The 17,500-nt window shown below is 52.9% G+C and overlaps 2 protein-coding genes across 5 annotated transcripts in view; one reads left to right on the top strand and one right to left on the bottom strand.

The window, feature by feature from the left end:
- Positions 1–5,555, top strand: part of LOC131735209 (tumor necrosis factor receptor superfamily member 1B-like) — a 7,615-nt gene extending 2,060 nt beyond the window's left edge. Inside the window, exons 5-8 of the mRNA XM_059021526.1 lie at positions 590–670; positions 1,472–1,509; positions 1,613–1,835; positions 4,556–5,555. Coding sequence (XP_058877509.1) covers positions 590–670; positions 1,472–1,509; positions 1,613–1,835; positions 4,556–4,782 — 569 coding nt within the window. The 3' untranslated portion in view covers positions 4,783–5,555. The remainder of the gene's footprint in view (positions 1–589; positions 671–1,471; positions 1,510–1,612; positions 1,836–4,555) is intronic.
- A 1,378-nt stretch (positions 5,556–6,933) lies between these two features.
- Positions 6,934–17,500, bottom strand: part of LOC117425086 (tumor necrosis factor receptor superfamily member 25) — a 13,757-nt gene continuing 3,190 nt past the window's right edge. For 2 of the 4 annotated variants that reach the window (XM_059021523.1, XM_059021524.1), the window contains exons 2-10: positions 16,907–17,093; positions 15,935–16,066; positions 15,274–15,408; positions 13,897–13,981; positions 13,708–13,742; positions 13,171–13,314; positions 10,991–11,028; positions 10,321–10,456; positions 6,934–9,916 (exon numbers count right to left, since the gene is read on the bottom strand). In XM_059021523.1, coding sequence (XP_058877506.1) covers positions 9,498–9,916; positions 10,321–10,456; positions 10,991–11,028; positions 13,171–13,314; positions 13,708–13,742; positions 13,897–13,981; positions 15,274–15,408; positions 15,935–16,066; positions 16,907–17,093 — 1,311 coding nt within the window. In that variant the 3' untranslated portion in view covers positions 6,934–9,497. The remainder of the gene's footprint in view (positions 9,917–10,320; positions 10,457–10,990; positions 11,029–13,170; positions 13,315–13,707; positions 13,743–13,896; positions 13,982–15,273; positions 15,409–15,934; positions 16,067–16,906; positions 17,094–17,500) is intronic. The other 2 variants (XM_059021522.1, XM_059021525.1) reach the window with 2 other exon arrangements.

The raw sequence follows: 17,500 nt of genomic DNA, 5'->3' as shown, positions 1-17,500 counted from the left end.
CGTTAACACGCTGTGTGCTTCTCAACGAGATCTCTGCTCATTAACACGCTGTGTGCTTCTCATAACGAGATCTCTGCTCGTTAACACACTGTGTGCTTCTCATAACGAGATCTCTGCTCGTTAACACGCTGTGTGCTTCTCATAACGAGATCTCTGCTTGTTAACACGCTGTGTGCTTCTCATAACGAGATCTCTGCTCGTTAACACGCTGTGTGCTTCTCATAACGAGATCTCTGCTCGTTAACACGCTGTGTGCTTCTCATAACGAGATCTCTGCTCGTTAACACGCTGTGTGCTTCTCATAACGAGATCTCTCATTTATGACAGCTCGACATCGGAGACTCTGAGAAGACACCGTGTCTTAATCCAGGAGAGGTTCAGCTGTCCCCATCGCCCCAGTAAACAGCGCAGTGTTGATGGCAGTCAGACCTGCACTGTGGTGTGCTCAGAGGCTCACAGTGGCTGTGTGATTTCTAATCACTTTTCTAATATTGTTTATTTGCAATGGCTCCTCAATGCGATCACCTCTCCTGCGTCTTGCCCACAGTGTGTGTTACTGCACTGACTCTGGCGCCCCCTCTCTTTGCAGATGGTATTGCAGGCGGGATAGCGGGGTTCCTTCTCATTATCGGGGTTCTGGCTGCAAAGTGTGTCCAGATGAGAAGAGCAGGTAACTCCATCTGTCCAAACGCTGTGTCTCCCCCTCCTCTCTCCCCCCTCTCTCTCTCTCCCTCCTCTCTCTCCCCCTCCTCTCACTCTCCTTCCTCTCTATTCCTCCTCCCTCTCCTCTACCCCCTCCCTCTCCCTCCTCTTTCTCTCCCTCTCTCTCTCTCCTTCCCCTCTATCTATTCCTCCTCGCTCCCTCCTCCCCTCCTCTTCCTCCCTCCCTCCTCCCTCCTCCCTCTCTCCCCCTCCTCCCTCCTTTCTCTATCTATTCCTCCTCCCCTCCTCTTTCTCTCTCCCTCCTCTCTCTCCCACTCCTCTTTCTCTCCCACTCTCTCTGTCCTTCCTCCCTCCCTCCTCCCTCTCTTCTCTCCCCCTCCTCTTTCTCTCCCTCCCTCTCTCTCTCTCTCTCTCCCCCCCCCCCCCTCTCGTTAGATTAATGATTATGAGCAGGCTGTGCGGTCCAGTGGTTAAAGTCCAGGGCTTGTCACCAGAAGGTCACGGGTTCAGATCCCACCTCTGCCCCTGACTGCCTCACTGTGTGTGACCCTGAGCGAGTCGCTTCACCTCCTTGTGCTCCGTCCTGCGGATGAGATGTTAAATCAATGTCCTATTGGAAGTGACTCTGCATAGATTGCACAGTTCACAGCCTGCCTCTGTGAAGCGCTGTGTGACGGGGGTGCACTGTGAAAGGCGCTATATAAAGATCAAGCTGTTCTTCTTGTGATTGGAGGACGCTGTCTGTCCTGCTGGTCTCTGTGTCCCGGCTTTATTCATTTAGACTTGCTGTTTCGTTGTCTCTTCGCAGTGAAGCCTCCGAGGATCGCTGATGCTGAAGCCAGCAAGGTGAGCAGAGTGAACCTCCGTGAGCTGCAGTCCTGGGTGTTTCACCCCCCTGCTGTAAAATGCTCTAATGCTGGTTTCTGGTTTGTTTCCGTGTCGTTGCTAGGTTACCGAGTGCCCCCCCGACAGGCACCAGCGAGGCTCCTCCTTCGGCCACGCCCCCAGCCCCCCCGCACAGGAAGAGCAGTGCCTTCTGGGAGACGAGGACTCCAGCAACCCCTCCCTCACTTCCTCTTCCTCCTGCAATGGGGAGGCCAATCAGAGCCGAGGGGCGGGGCCTAGGGGGGCGGGCCCGGGATTGTGCTGCTCGGACAGTGCAGAGGGATCAGGTGAGGAGACAGAACCAGTAAATCCAGTGACACGCCATCCAGAACCATTAACCACTAAACCAGTGACACACCATCCAGAACCATTAACCACTAAACCAGTGACACGCCATCCAGAACCATTAACCACTAAACCAGTGACACACCATCCAGAACCATTAACCACTAAACCAGTGACACGCCATCCAGAACCATTAACCACTAAACCAGTGACACACCATCCAGAACCATTAACCACTAAACCAGTGACGCGCTATCCAGGAAGTGTAAATTCAATGGCAAACGTTTCCACTAGAAGTCTTTCTCAGTGTCTTCAGTGTAAATTCAATGACAAACGTTTCCACTAGAAGTCTTTCTCAGTGTCTTCAGTGTAAATTCAATGACAAACGTTTCCACTAGAAGTCTTTCTCAGTGTCTTCAGTGTAAATTCAATGGCAAACGTTTCCACTAGAAGTCTTTCTCAGTGTCTTCAGTGTAAATTCAATGACAAACGTTTCCACTAGAAGTCTTTCTCAGTGTCTTCAGTGTAAATTCAATGACAAACGTTTCCACTAGAAGTCTTTCTCAGTGTCTTCAGTGTAAATTCAATGACAAACGTTTCCACTAGAAGTCTCTCTCAGGGTCTTCAGTGTAAATTCAATGGCAAACGTTTCCACTAGAAGTCTCTCTCAGTGTCTTCAGTGTAAATTCAATGACAAACGTTTCCACTAGAAGTCTTTCTCAGTGTCTTCAGTGTAAATTCAATGACAAACGTTTCCACTAGAAGTCTTTCTCAGTGTCTTCAGTGTAAATTCAATGACAAACGTTTCCACTAGAAGTCTCTCTCAGGGTCTTCAGTGTAAATTCAATGGCAAACCTTTCCACTAGAAGTCTTTCTCAGTGTCTTCAGTGTAAATTCAATGACAAACGTTTCCACTAGAAGTCTTTCTCAGTGTCTTCAGTGTAAATTCAATGACAAACGTTTCCACTAGAAGTCTTTCTCAGTGTCTTCAGTGTAAATTCAATGGCAAACGTTTCCACTAGAAGTCTCTCTCAGTGTCTTCAGTGTAAATTCAATGACAAACGTTTCCACTAGAAGTCTTTCTCAGTGTCTTCAGTGTAAATTCAATGACAAACGTTTCCACTAGAAGTCTTTCTCAGTGTCTTCAGTGTAAATTCAATGACAAACGTTTCCACTAGAAGTCTCTCTCAGGGTCTTCAGTGTAAATTCAATGGCAAACCTTTCCACTAGAAGTCTTTCTCAGTGTCTTCAGTGTAAATTCAATGACAAACGTTTCCACTAGAAGTCTTTCTCAGTGTCTTCAGTGTAAATTCAATGACAAACGTTTCCACTAGAAGTCTTTCTCAGTGTCTTCAGTGTAAATTCAATGACAAACGTTTCCACTAGAAGTCTTTCTCAGTGTCTTCAGTGTAAATTCAATGACAAACGTTTCCACTAGAAGTCTTTCTCAGTGTCTTCAGTGTAAATTCAATGACAAACGTTTCCACTAGAAGTCTTTCTCAGTGTCTTCAGTGTAAATTCAATGGCAAACGTTTCCACTAGAAGTCTTTCTCAGTGTCTTCAGTGTAAATTCAATGACAAACGTTTCCACTAGAAGTCTTTCTCAGTGTCTTCAGTGTAAATTCAATGACAAGCGTTTCCACTAGAAGTCTCTCTCAGGGTCTTCAGTGTAAATTCAATGGCAAACCTTTCCACTAGAAGTCTCTCTCAGTGTCTTCAGTGTAAATTCAATGACAAACGTTTTCACTAGAAGTCTTTCTCAGTGTCTTCAGTGTAAATTCAATGACAAACGTTTCCACTAGAAGTCTTTCTCAGTGTCTTCAGTGTAAATTCAATGACAAACGTTTCCACTAGAAGTCTTTCTCAGTGTCTTCAGTGTAAATTCAATGACAAACGTTTCCACTAGAAGTCTTTCTCAGTGTCTTCAGTGTAAATTCAATGGCAAACGTTTCCACTAGAAGTCTTTCTCAGCGTCTTCAGTGTAAATTCAATGGCAAACGTTTCCACTAGAAGTCTTTCTCAGTGTCTTCAGTGTAAATTCAATGACAAACGTTTCCACTAGAAGTCTTTCTCAGTGTCTTCAGTGTAAATTCAATGGCAAACGTTTCCACTAGAAGTCTTTCTCAGCGTCTTCAGTGTAAATTTCACTGTTTTAAGTTTAAACATTTTGGAAATTTAACAGAATTTACACAGTTTATTTTTTCTATTCATATATATTTTTATATATATTTATATAGTTCTTGACTTAGTTTTTTAAAAACAAAAAAAATCTATTTTTTTGTTGTTTGTTTAGATAGATATGTTCTCGTTCTGAACTCCTTGGTCTGTGTTTAGTTTTCTCTTGATCAGGAGGTTAATATAATAAGTGTATTGCGTGCGTGGCGTGTTCTGTGCTCGCGTTCTCCTCTGCTCTGGGCTCGCCTGCCCTCAGCCCCGCGTTCCTGGCTCCTCTCTGCACGCCTGCGCCGTCGTGTCACTGCAGGTAGAACTCCCTGTCATCCAGACGTCTTTGTATTCCATTCTAGTCCTGTTGTTTTTGCCCTGACGGTAAACTACACTGGATTTAAATAGGAGGCTTGCATTGCAACCCTGTGCTGCCCTGTGACTCCTGTGTGAGTCTCCTGGGATGAAAGGCGCCTGCCACAGTAATCAATCAGTCAGTAATAATGGTGATTCTGCAGCCCTGCCCCCTCACGCTGTCTCCCCTCTTGTTTCCTGACAGACGCTGTGACCGCTCGCGGGACGCACGTCAGTGTCAACATCCAGGCTGTGATCAGCTGTCACCACCAGCCCCCTTCTCCCCCCGCTCACAGGGGCTGCACGCACCCCCAGGAGGGGGTACCCCTGTCCCAGGAGGAGAGCTACACCAGCCTGCCCCCCTCCCAGCAGGAGATAGGCAAGGATGCACGCACGGGGGTGCAGGAGCGTGGGGGGTGCAGTGCACTCTGAGAGCTGTCATACACAGACAGGCCACCAGGGGCAGACCAAGCACACACACAAAGTACCATTGCAGTCCACCCTGTCCTGAACAGACTGGGTTCTGTGGTTCTCTGAGCTGCTGCGTTCCTGCTCATGTTATTGTTATAGTGATGTGCCTGTACTGGGAGCAGTCACTGAGCTGGTGTAGTGATCTGGGGTTCACCGCTGGCACACACACACACACACACACACACGCACACAGGGACTTTCATCTCGTAACTGGCGTTGCAGTGAGAGTGCTGATACTGGTCTGACTGGAGGATGGAGGCAATCACAGGAAGAAGAGGAGAGGAGAGGAGAGGAGGGGGTTCAATAGAAGACAAGCTCCTGTATTGGTTTGCATTGTTTTGTATACATGTAAATAGAGACATATATATATTTTTTTGTAATCAGCATTGAAATGATGTACATTTGTGTCTCTGTGCAGTTACTGCTTGTCAAGGCTGCGTGTGTGTTAGGATTGGTTTCAATTGCTGTTCTGTTCAGATGCTTTCTGCCTTTGTCTCGCTGTAGCAAACTGACTTGAATTGTGTCTGTGTGAAGCACTGATGGGGTAACAGCACCATCTAGCGGGAGCTTGGTGGTATTGCAACAAATAAGCGCGATTCATAGGGTCTGTCTGTAAAATAAAGACAGACCAATCCAGCGCCTCTGCTGTAAAGCTGTACTTATAAATAAATATACATACGCTCACCTTGCATAAAACTGTCAAATAAATACAGAAATAAAGTGTTTACAAACAATGTTTATTACTTAATTAACTTCATTGTCAGTCTGTCTGTCTGTCAGTCTGTCTGTCTCTGTCCGTCCGTCTGTCTGTCTGTCCCTGTCTGTCTGTCTGTCCGTCCCTGTCTGTCTGTCCGTCCGTCCCTGTCTGTCTGTCTGTCTGTCCGTCCGTCCCTGTCTGTCCGTCCGTCCGTCCCTGTCTGTCTGTCCGTCCGTCCGTCTGTCCCTGTCTGTCTGTCTGTCCGTCCATCCCGGTCTGTCTGTCCGTCCCTGTCTGTCTGTCTGTCCGTCCGTCCGTCCGTCCCTGTCTGTCTGTCTGTCTGTCTGTCTGTCTGTCTGTCTGTCTGTCTGTCTGTCTGTCCGTCCGTCCCTGTCTGTCTGTCTGTCTCTGTCCGTCCGTCTGTCTGTCTGTCCGTCCCTGTCTGTCTGTCTGTCCGTCCCTGTCTGTCTGTCTGTCTGTCCGTCCGTCCGTGTCTGTCTGTCTGTCCGTCCGTCCGTCCCTGTCTGTCTGTCCGTCCGTCAGTCTGTGTCTGTCTGTCTGTGTGTCAGTCTGTCTGTCTGCTGTCAGTCAGTCAGTCTGTCTGTCTGTCAGTGTCTGTCTGTCTGTGTCAGTCTGTCTGTCTGCTGTCAGTCAGTCTGTCTGTCTGTGTCTGCCTGTCAGTCTGTCTGTCTGTGTCTGTCTGTCTGTCAGTCAGTCAGTGTCTGCCTGCCTTTCTCTGTCTGGTTTTCCCCCCTGAAACCTCTATGCATTTACTTCTCCAAACCAAATTGCAAATATTTTCGCTTAATAACACCTTACACTTTCCTTGTAGTATTTGTATACTCATTTACTGTATATACAACATTGCTATCACAGTACTGCACCCTACAGCACATGCTGTTTACAGTGATTTCACACTGCCCTAGCTGAAGATCCACTCGCGCGCTGCACACGTGAGGTCCATCCAGGAAGCGTTGAGCAGCACAGGTACACGTGCAGTCTAAACAGGGGGGTCCTGAGGAGGGAGGAACAGGGGTCTGAACCTCTCAAGCAGCTGCTTCCACCCCAGAGGGGCTAGAGAAGAAGGGGCAGTGAGACACACAGCGCCCCTGAACTTCTCTGGTAGCGGGGACGCAGAGTGGAGGCAGGGAGAGCAGCGAGGACAGAGCTGCTGCAGTGCAGTCTGGGACAGAGACACACAGAGAGGAGGGGGTGGAGAGAGGAGGGGGTGGAATAAGTAGAGAAAAGGACACATGCAGCAGCTGTTGCTAAGAAAGAAGACAGACTGAAGTAGTGTTGTGTAACATTCTGAAACATCACAAAAATAAATACATCGAAGCTAGGTCTGTGTTACACAGCACTGGACTTCAGTGTGAAACACTTACAGGAACAAGAGAAATAAACTCACAAGGCAATTCAATCATATTTTTATAAAATACAAGATACAGTAACTCATGTTATCCAGCATATTACACAGGCATCTTCAGAATGATTGTGACTGACAGCTTCAGAGCTGAGCTCTGAATATACAGCAGAGAAAACCAACATCCACCTGTGAGCAACACACACAAAATCATCCTTTAAAAACAGACTTGATGCTCTGACTCTGTGTCTCTCTCTCCCCCAGTCTCTCTCTCAGGGTCTCTGTGCAGTCAGGCAGGTCCATGCTGTGCAGTGTGTTATAGACACAGTGAAGTCCTGCTCCCTGACTCTGTGTCTCTCTCTCCCCCAGTCTCTCTCTCAGGGTCTCTGTGCAGTCAGGCAGGTCCATGCTGTGCAGTGTGTTATAGACACAGTGAAGTCCTGCTCCCTGTCTCTGTGTCTCTCTCTCCCCCAGTCTCTCTCTCAGGGTCTCTGTGCAGTCAGGCAGGTCCATGCTGTGCAGTGTGTTATAGACACAGTGAAGTCCTGCTCCCTGACTCTGTGTCTCTCTCTCCCCCAGTCTCTCTCTCAGGGTCTCTGTGCAGTCAGGCAGGTCCATGCTGTGCAGTGTGTTATAGACACAGTGAAGTCCTGCTCCCTGACTCTGTGTCTCTCTCTCCCCCAGTCTCTCTCTCAGGGTCTCTGTGCAGTCAGGCAGGTCCATGCTGTGCAGTGTGTTATAGACACAGTGAAGTCCTGCTCCCTGACTCTGTGTCCCTCTCTCCCCCAGTCTCTCTCTCAGGGTCTCTGTGCAGTCAGGCAGGTCCATGCTGTGCAGTGTGTTATAGACACAGTGAAGTCCTGCTCCCTGACTCTGTGTCTCTCTCCCCCAGTCTCTCTCTCAGGGTCTCTGTGCAGTCAGGCAGGTCCATGCTGTGCAGTGTGTTATAGACACAGTGAAGTCCCGCTCCCTGACTCTGTGTCTCTCTCTCCCCCAGTCTCTCTCTCAGGGTCTCTGTGCAGTCAGGCAGGTCCATGCTGTGCAGTGTGTTATAGACACAGTGAAGTCCTGCTCCCTGACTCTGTGTCTCTCTCTCCCCCAGTCTCTCTCTCAGGGTCTCTGTGCAGTCAGGCAGGTCCATGCTGTGCAGTGTGTTATAGACACAGTGAAGTCCTGCTCCCTGACTCTGTGTCTCTCTCTCCCCCAGTCTCTCTCTCAGGGTCTCTGTGCAGTCAGGCAGGTCCATGCTGTGCAGTGTGTTATAGACACAGTGAAGTCCCGCTCCCTGACTCTGTGTCTCTCCCTCCCCCAGTCTCTCTCTCAGGGTCTCTGTGCAGTCAGGCAGGTCCATGCTGTGCAGTGTGTTATAGACACAGTGAAGTCCTGCTCCCTGACTCTGTGTCTCTCTCCCCCAGTCTCTCTCTCAGGGTCTCTGTGCAGTCAGGCAGGTCCATGCTGTGCAGTGTGTTATAGACACAGTGAAGTCCTGCTCCCTGACTCTGTGTCTCTCTCTCCCCCAGTCTCTCTCTCAGGGTCTCTGTGCAGTCAGGCAGGTCCATGCTGTGCAGTGTGTTATAGACACAGTGAAGTCCTGCTCCCTGACTCTGTGTCTCTCTCTCCCCCAGTCTCTCTCTCAGGGTCTCTGTGCAGTCAGGCAGGTCCATGCTGTGCAGTGTGTTATAGACACAGTGAAGTCCTGCTCCCTGACTCTGTGTCCCTCTCTCCCCCAGTCTCTCTCTCAGGGTCTCTGTGCAGTCAGGCAGGTCCATGCTGTGCAGTGTGTTATAGACACAGTGAAGTCCCGCTCCCTGACTCTGTGTCTCTCTCTCCCCCAGTCTCTCTCTCAGGGTCTCTGTGCAGTCAGGCAGGTCCATGCTGTGCAGTGTGTTATAGACACAGTGAAGTCCCGCTCCCTGACTCTGTGTCTCTCTCTCCCCCAGTCTCTCTCTCAGGGTCTCTGTGCAGTCAGGCAGGTCCATGCTGTGCAGTGTGTTATAGACACAGTGAAGTCCCGCTCCCTGACTCTGTGTCTCTCTCTCCCCCAGTCTCTCTCTCAGGGTCTCTGTGCAGTCAGGCAGGTCCATGCTGTGCAGTGTGTTATAGACACAGTGAAGTCCCGCTCCCTGACTCTGTGTCTCTCTCCCCCAGTCTCTCTCTCAGGGTCTCTGTGCAGTCAGGCAGGTCCATGCTGTGCAGTGTGTTATAGACACAGTGAAGTCCTGCTCCCTGTCTCTGTGTCTCTCTCTCCCCCAGTCTCTCTCTCAGGGTCTCTGTGCAGTCAGGCAGGTCCATGCTGTGCAGTGTGTTATAGACACAGTGAAGTCCTGCTCCCTGACTCTGTGTCTCTCTCCCCCAGTCTCTCTCTCAGGGTCTCTGTGCAGTCAGGCAGGTCCATGCTGTGCAGTGTGTTATAGACACAGTGAAGTCCCGCTCCCTGACTCTGTGTCTCTCTCTCCCCCAGTCTCTCTCTCAGGGTCTCTGTGCAGTCAGGCAGGTCCATGCTGTGCAGTGTGTTATAGACACAGTGAAGTCCTGCTCCCTGACTCTGTGTCTCTCTCTCCCAGTCTCTCTCTCAGGGTCTCTGTGCAGTCAGGCAGGTCCATGCTGTGCAGTGTGTTATAGACACAGTGAAGTCCCGCTCCCTGACTCTGTGTCTCTCTCCCCCAGTCTCTCTCTCAGGGTCTCTGTGCAGTCAGGCAGGTCCATGCTGTGCAGTGTGTTATAGACACAGTGAAGTCCCGCTCCCTGACTCTGTCTCTCTCTCTCCCCCAGTCTCTCTCTCAGGGTCTCTGTGCAGTCAGGCAGGTCCATGCTGTGCAGTGTGTTATAGACACAGTGAAGTCCTGCTCCCTGTCTCTGTGTCCAGCGCTTCAGCATCATGTACTGCTGCTCACGGAGGACAGGCCCCGCCTCCAGCTCCGCCCGCTCCATCTCCTCGTCTGGCAGCGGCAGCGTGCGCACAAACTCCTTCCAGCGACGCGCGGGAACCACGTCAATGATGCAGTACAGCATGCTGCCACACCAGAGAGGGGGCGCTAGAGAGACAGGGGAGAGGCGTCAGTACAGAGAGAGACGGGGGGGGGGGGGGAGTGCAGGGGGGTTTGGGGAGAGAGAGAGGAGGGGGAGAGAGAGAGAGGAGGGGGAGAGAGAGAGAGAGGAGGGGGAGAGAGAGGCAGGGGAGAGAGATAGGAGGGGGAGAGGGGGAGAGAGAGACACAGACAGAGATAGAGTAAGAGAGAGAGAGGAGGGGGAGAGGGGGAGACAGAGAGAGAGAGAGGAGGGGGAGAGAGAGAGAGAGGAGGGGGAGAGAGAGGCAGGGGAGAGAGATAGGAGGGGGAGAGGGGGAGAGAGAGACACAGACAGAGATAGAGCGAGAGAGAGAGAGGAGGGGGAGAGGGGGAGACAGAGAGAGAGAGAGAGGCAGGGGTTCCTGTGTTACCTGCAGTGGGAGGGGGGTGCAGGGTGCAGGGGGGGGTTCTGTGGTCGCTCTGGCTGCCAGCACAGGGGGGAACGGCATTCACACAGGCCTCACTCTCAGCGGGTCCGTCGCTGATAACCACCAGACCCTCGCAGCCCTGAGAACAGAGCGGGGTTCACATCAACAGAGCGGGGCTCACATCAACAGAGCGGGGTTCACATCAACAGAGCGGGGTTCACATCAACAGAGCGGGGTTCACATCAACAGAGCGGGGTTCACATCAACACAGCGGGGCTCACATCAACAGAGCGGGGTTCACATCAACAGAGCGGGGCTCACATCAACAGAGCGGGGTTCACATCAACACAGCGGGGCTCACATCAACAGAGCGGGGTTCACATCAACAGAGCGGGGTTCACATCAACACAGCGGGGTTCACATCAACAGAGCGGGGTTCACATCAACACAGCGGGGCTCACATCAACAGAGCGGGGTTCACATCAACACAGCGGGGTTCACATCAACACAGCGGGGCTCACATCAACAGAGCGGGGTTCACATCAACAGAGCGGGGTTCACATCAACAGAGCGGGGCTCACATCAACACAGCGGGGTTCACATCAACAGAGCGGGGTTCACATCAACACAGCGGGGCTCACATCACAGAGAGACAGGGAGGGGTGTCACTTACGGAGGAGGGGCAGGCTGGCTTGGGGTCGGCTGAATCTCCTGAGGAGACAAACACACACAGAGAGGGCTTGAACAAGCACAGCTTATAACAGTGAGAGTGTGTGTGTGTGTCAGTCTCTGTGCTCTCCCGTGTCAGTGTCAGTCTCTGTGCTCTCACCAGTGTCAGTCTCTATGCTCTCACCAGTGTCAGTGTCAGTCTCTGTGCTCTCACCAGTGTCAGTGTCAGTCTCTGTGCTCTCCCCAGTGTCAGTCTCTATGCTCTCACCAGTGTCAGTGTCAGTCTCTGTGCTCTCACCAGTGTCAGTGTCAGTCTCTGTGCTCTCACCAGTGTCAGTCTCTGTGCTCTCACCAGTGTCAGTGTCAGTCTCTGTGCTCTCACAAGTGTCAGTCTCTGTGCTCTCACCAGTGTCAGTGTCAGTCTCTATGCTCTCACCAGTGTCAGTCTCTGTGCTCTCACCAGTGTCAGTCTCTGTGCTCTCCCCAGTGTCAGTCTCTGTGCTCTCACCAGTGTCAGTGTCAGTCTCTGTGCTCTCCCCAGTGTCAGTCTCTGTGTTCTCACCAGTGTCAGTGTCAGTCTCTGTGCTCTCACCAGTGTCAGTGTCAGTCTCTGTGCTCTCCCCAGTGTCAGTCTCTATGCTCTCACCAGTGTCAGTGTCAGTCTCTGTGCTCTCACCAGTGTCAGTCTCTGTGCTCTCCCGTGTCAGTGTCAGTCTCTGTGCTCTCCCCAGTGTCAGTGTCAGTCTCTGTGCTCTCACCAGTGTCAGTCTCTGTGCTCTCACCAGTGTCAGTGTCAGTCTCTGTGCTCTCCCCAGTGTCAGTCTCTGTGCTCTCACCAGTGTCAGTCTCTGTGCTCTCCCCAGTGTCAGTGTCAGTCTCTGTGCTCTCACCAGTGTCAGTCTCTGTGCTCTCACCAGTGTCAGTGTCAGTCTCTGTGCTCTCACCAGGGTCAGTCTCTGTGCTCTCACCAGTGTCAGTGTCAGTCTCTGTGCTCTCCCCAGTGTCAGTCTCTGTGCTCTCACCAGTGTCAGTCTCTGTGCTCTCCCCAGTGTCAGTCTCTGTGCTCTCCCCAGTGTCAGTGTCAGTCTCTGTGCTCTCACCAGTGTCAGTGTCAGTCTCTGTGCTCTCCCCAGTGTCAGTCTCTGTGCTCTCCCCAGTGTCAGTGTCAGTCTCTGTGCTCTCCCCAGTGTCAGTCTCTATGCTCTCACCAGTGTCAGTGTCAGTCTCTGTGCTCTCACCAGTGTCAGTCTCTGTGCTCTCCCCAGTGTCAGTGTCAGTCTCTGTGCTCTCACCAGTGTCAGTGTCAGTCTCTGTGTTCTCACCAGTGTCAGTCTCTGTGCTCTCACCAGTGTCAGTCTCTGTGCTCTCACCAGTGTCAGTCTCTGTGCTCTCCCCAGTGTCAGTGTCAGTCTCTGTGCTCTCCCCAGTGTCAGTCTCTATGCTCTCACCAGTGTCAGTGTCAGTCTCTGTGCTCTCACCAGTGTCAGTCTCTGTGCTCTCCCCAGTGTCAGTCTCTGTGCTCTCCCCAGTGTCAGTCTCTGTGCTCTCACCAGTGTCAGTGTCAGTCTCTGTGCTCTCCCCAGTGTCAGTCTCTGTGCTCTCACCAGTGTCAGTCTCTGTGCTCTCACCAGTGTCAGTCTCTGTGCTCTCACCAGTGTCAGTGTCAGTCTCTGTGCTCTCCCCAGTGTCAGTCTCTGTGCTCTCCCGTGTCAGTGTCAGTCTCTGTGCTCTCACCAGTGTCAGTCTCTGTGCTCTCCCCAGTGTCAGTCTCTGTGCTCTCACCAGTGTCAGTCTCTATGCTCTCGCAAGTGTCAGTCTCTGTGCTCTCACCAGTGTCAGTGTCAGTCTCTGTGCTCTCACCAGTGTCAGTCTCTGTGCTCTCACCAGTGTCAGTGTCAGTCTCTGTGCTCTCCCCAGTGTCAGTCTCTGTGCTCTCACCAGTGTCAGTGTCAGTCTCTGTGCTCTCCCCAGTGTCAGTCTCTGTGCTCTCACCAGTGTCAGTGTCAGTCTCTGTGCTCTCACCAGTGTCAGTGTCAGTCTCTGTGCTCTCGCCAGTGTCAGTCTCTGTGCTCTCCCCAGTGTCAGTCTCTGTGCTCTCACCAGTGTCAGTGTCAGTCTCTGTGCTCTCCCCAGTGTCAGTCTCTGTGCTCTCACCAGTGTCAGTGTCAGTCTCTGTGCTCTCACCAGTGTCAGTCTCTGTGCTCTCACCAGTGTGCAGGACGCTCTGCTCCCTCCTCCTGTGTCTGAAGGAACGGATGCCCGCGGCGGCCAGCAGAGACAGCACCAGAGCGAGGCAGGCAACCATGTACATGAGAGGAGAGACCCCGCCTGAAACAAACGAGCCACAGCCCTTCACTGCAAACGCACCGAGACCCCGCCTGAAACAAACGAGCCACAGCCCTTCACTGCAAACACACACTGACACACACACACACTGACACACACACACCGACATGGACACTGACACACACACACTGACACACACACACACTGACACACACACACTGACACACACACACTGACATGGACACTGACACACACACACTGACACACACACACACTGACACGCACACACACACTGACAGGCACTGACACACACACACTGACACGGACACTGACACGCACACACACACTGACAGGCACTGACACACACACACTGACATGCACACACACACACACGGGGGTCAGTACGGAGCTTAACTAAGACTCTGGGTGCCTTACCTTTGATGGCTCCTAGTGGTGAGCCCCCAGGCTGTCTGTGAATACGAACACAAGCAGGACGCAGTCAGCACAGGGTCAATACATGAGGGGGAAGCATCTCAGCATTGCACTGTGCACTGAAGCAGGTACAACACCGAGATGCTTCCCCACGGCCAGTCAGAGCTACGAGATCTTAGTCAGTTCCCCTACCTCTCATACGGCTGACAAACCTTCTGTTCATCTTCATAGAACCCCGAGAGACAGTCTCCACACACCGTGTCATCAACACCTGAACCTACAGCAGACAGAGAGAACAGCAAGCTTACAACACAGCCTCCTCCCAGCACCCAGCTCTACCACTGCCTCCTCCCAGCACCCAGCTCTACCACAGCCTCCTCCCAGCACCCAGCTCTACCACTGCCTGCTCCCGGCACCCAGCTCTACCACTGCCTCCTCCCAGCACCCAGCTCTACCACAGCCTCCTCCCAGCACCCAGCTCTACCACTGCCTCCTCCCGGCACCCAGCTCTACCACTGCCTCCTCCCAGCACCCAGCTCTACCACTGCCTCCTCCCAGCACCCAGCTCTACCACTGCCTGCTCCCGGCACCCAGCTCTACCACTGCCTCCTCCCAGCACCCAGCTCTACCACAGCCTCCTCCCAGCACCCAGCTCTACCACTGCCTGCTCCCGGCACCCAGCTCTACCACAGCCTCCTCCCAGCACCCAGCTCTACCACTGCCTCCTCCCGGCACCCAGCTCTACCACTGCCTCCTCCCAGCACCCAGCTCTACCACAGCCTCCTCCCGGCACCCAGCTCTACCACTGCCTGCTCCCGGCACCCAGCTCTACCACTGCCTGCTCCCGGCACCCAGCTCTACCACTGCCTCCTCCCGGCACCCAGCTCTACCACTGCCTCCTCCCAGCACCCAGCTCTACCACTGCCTCCTCCCAGCACCCAGCTCTACCACTGCCTCCTCCCAGCACCCAGCTCTACCACTGCCTCCTCCCAGCACCCAGCTCTACCACTGCCTCCTCCCAGCACCCAGCTCTACCACTGCCTCCTCCCAGCACCCAGCTCTACCACTGCCTCCTCCCAGCACCCAGCTCTACCACTGCCTCCTCCCGGCACCCAGCTCTACCACTGCCTCCTCCCGGCACCCAGCTCTACCACTGCCTCCTCCCAGCACCCAGCTCTACCACTGCCTCCTCCCAGCACCCAGCTCTACCACTGCCTCCTCCCGGCACCCAGCTCTACCACTGCCTCCTCCCAGCACCCAGCTCTACCACTGCCTCCTCCCAGCACCCAGCTCTACCACTGCCTCCTCCCAGGACCCAGTTCTACCACTGCCTCCTCCCAGCACCCAGCTCTACCACTGCCTCCTCCCGGCACCCAGCTCTACCACAGCCTCCTCCCGGCACCCAGCTCTAACCACTAGAGCCACACTGCCTGCCTCCCTCCCTCTCAGTCCCTCCTCAGCTCTAACCACTAGAGCCACACTGCCTCCCTCCCTCCCAGTCCCTCCTCAGCTCTAACCACTAGAGCCACACTGCCTCCCTCCCTGCCAGCCCCTCCTCAGTGTACCTACAGTTGCTGTTGACAGGTCTGTGCTGGCACAGTGTGCAGGGTCTGCAGAGGCTGTCTCTTGACTTGTAGTGTCCTCCTGGACAGCCACACTGCGTCCTGCTGGAGGGGGTGCAAGTCCTCACCACCACCTGCAACACTGAAGACAAGACAGCCCGTGAGCGAGCAGCCCAGAGCAGGGTCCCAACTCACACGAGCCCCCTGCTGCACCCAGGCCTGGGCTTCAGAACCCCCCTCAATGAGGTTTTAATAATAATAATAATAATAATAATAATAATAATAATAATAATAATAATAATAATAATTATTATTATTATTATTATTATTATTATTATTAATGTTGAAATGATCAGGAGCCAGGGTTTGAACCCCAAAATGATTCCCCCACGATGGAGAATAGGTCTCCCTCCCTCCTCCCCCCTCCCTCCCTGCTCACAGCTCTCATCACAGGAGTCACACCCCCCCCCCTCCCTGCTCACAGCTCTCATCACAGGAGTCACACTCCCCCCCTCCCTGCTCACAGCTCTCATCACAGGAGTCACACTCCCCCCCCCTCCCTGCTCACAGCTCTCATCACAGGAGTCACACTCCCCCCCCCCCCCCCTCTCTGCTCACAGCTCTCATCACAGGAGTCACACTCCCCCCCCCCCCCCCTCCCTGCTCACAGCTCTCATCACAGGAATCACACTTCTCGCAGCTCCGCATGTAGTTGCTGTGCTCCAGGAAGGTGCCCGGCTGGCACTGCCGGCAGTGATGCCACTTATCACGGTCTGTGCATGGAGCATGTCTGTAGAAACCTGGAGCACAGAGAGAGCGACATCAATAGCAGATCAATAACACCCCCCCCTGATCAATAACACCCCCCCCTGATAAATAACACACACACCCTCCCTGATCAATAACACACACACACCCCTGATAAATAACACACACACCCTCCCTGATCAATAACACACACACCCTGATCAATAACACACACACACACCCACCCTGATCAATAACACACACCCCCTCCCTGATAAATAACACACACCCCCTCCCTGATCAATAACACACACCCCCTCCCTGATCAATAACACACACACCCTCCCTGATCAATAACACACACACCCTCCCTGATCAATAACACACACACCCTCCCCGATCAATAACACACACACACCCCTGATCAATAACACACACACACCTGATCAATAACACCCCCCCTGATAAATAACACACACACCCTCCCCGATCAATAACACCCCCCCCCCTCCCTGATCAATAACACACACCCCCTCCCTGATCAATAACACACACCCCCTCCCTGATCAATAACACCCCCCCTGATAAATAACACACACACCCTCCCTGATCAATAACACACACACCCTCCCTGATCAATAACACCCCCCCTGATAACTAACACACACACCCTCCCCGATCAATAACACACACCCCCTCCCTGATCAATAACACACACCCCCTCCCTGATCAATAACACACACCCTGATCACGAAAACAAATCTCAGAACAGAACAGAGAAATATTCTCTTCCACACAAAGACTGGCAGAGCTAAGAAAGAGTGCGGACCCCACACCCCATCCCCTCTCACCCCCTCCCAGTACCCTCCCCCCCCTGTACCCCTCCCTCTCACCAGCAGGGCAGCTGAGGCAGCACAGCCTGGAGCCCTCATCCCTGTGTCTCCCGTTTGCACACTCTCCAGCCCTCCTCCCCCTGCGATGGACCCAGGGTGCAGTGCTCGCGTTAGCCTGCAGGGGTCGTGCTGCGCTGCGGGGTTCAGTGTCCGTACCCCACGCCGAGCCCAGGGTCCCCAGCAGCCCCTGCGACAGGAACACAAGAAACACTCAGCTTCCTGTTAGGAGCCTCGCCTCTCTACACTGCGCTCCGCGGAGAGCAGACGTCCGGTTCAGTAAGTTGCCCCACCTGCTGGTTCGGAGCTGGAACTGCTGAATGAGCCCTTCACTCAAACAGAGTATCCAATGTGTGTGTGTGTGTTTAAAAGCACACAGTGTGTAGCACTCTGGGGCTGAAGTACATACACCTGCCCAGGAGTAAACACCATCACAAACACAACTGAATTAAGAGAGTGTGGTTGCCAGCGCATCAAGCGCCTCCAAGCACCTCCACTGTTTGTTTCAAACACACTTTCCCTTGACAAAGCATAAACACCCCGCAATGCTGGGAAGATGGCTCTCACGCAGAAACCTTATCATATATATATAGATAT

This window comes from Acipenser ruthenus, unplaced genomic scaffold (assembly GCF_902713425.1).
Source record: "Acipenser ruthenus unplaced genomic scaffold, fAciRut3.2 maternal haplotype, whole genome shotgun sequence".
Lineage (NCBI taxonomy): Eukaryota > Metazoa > Chordata > Actinopteri > Acipenseriformes > Acipenseridae > Acipenser > Acipenser ruthenus.
This window is presented reverse-complemented; position numbering and strand designations above follow the sequence as displayed.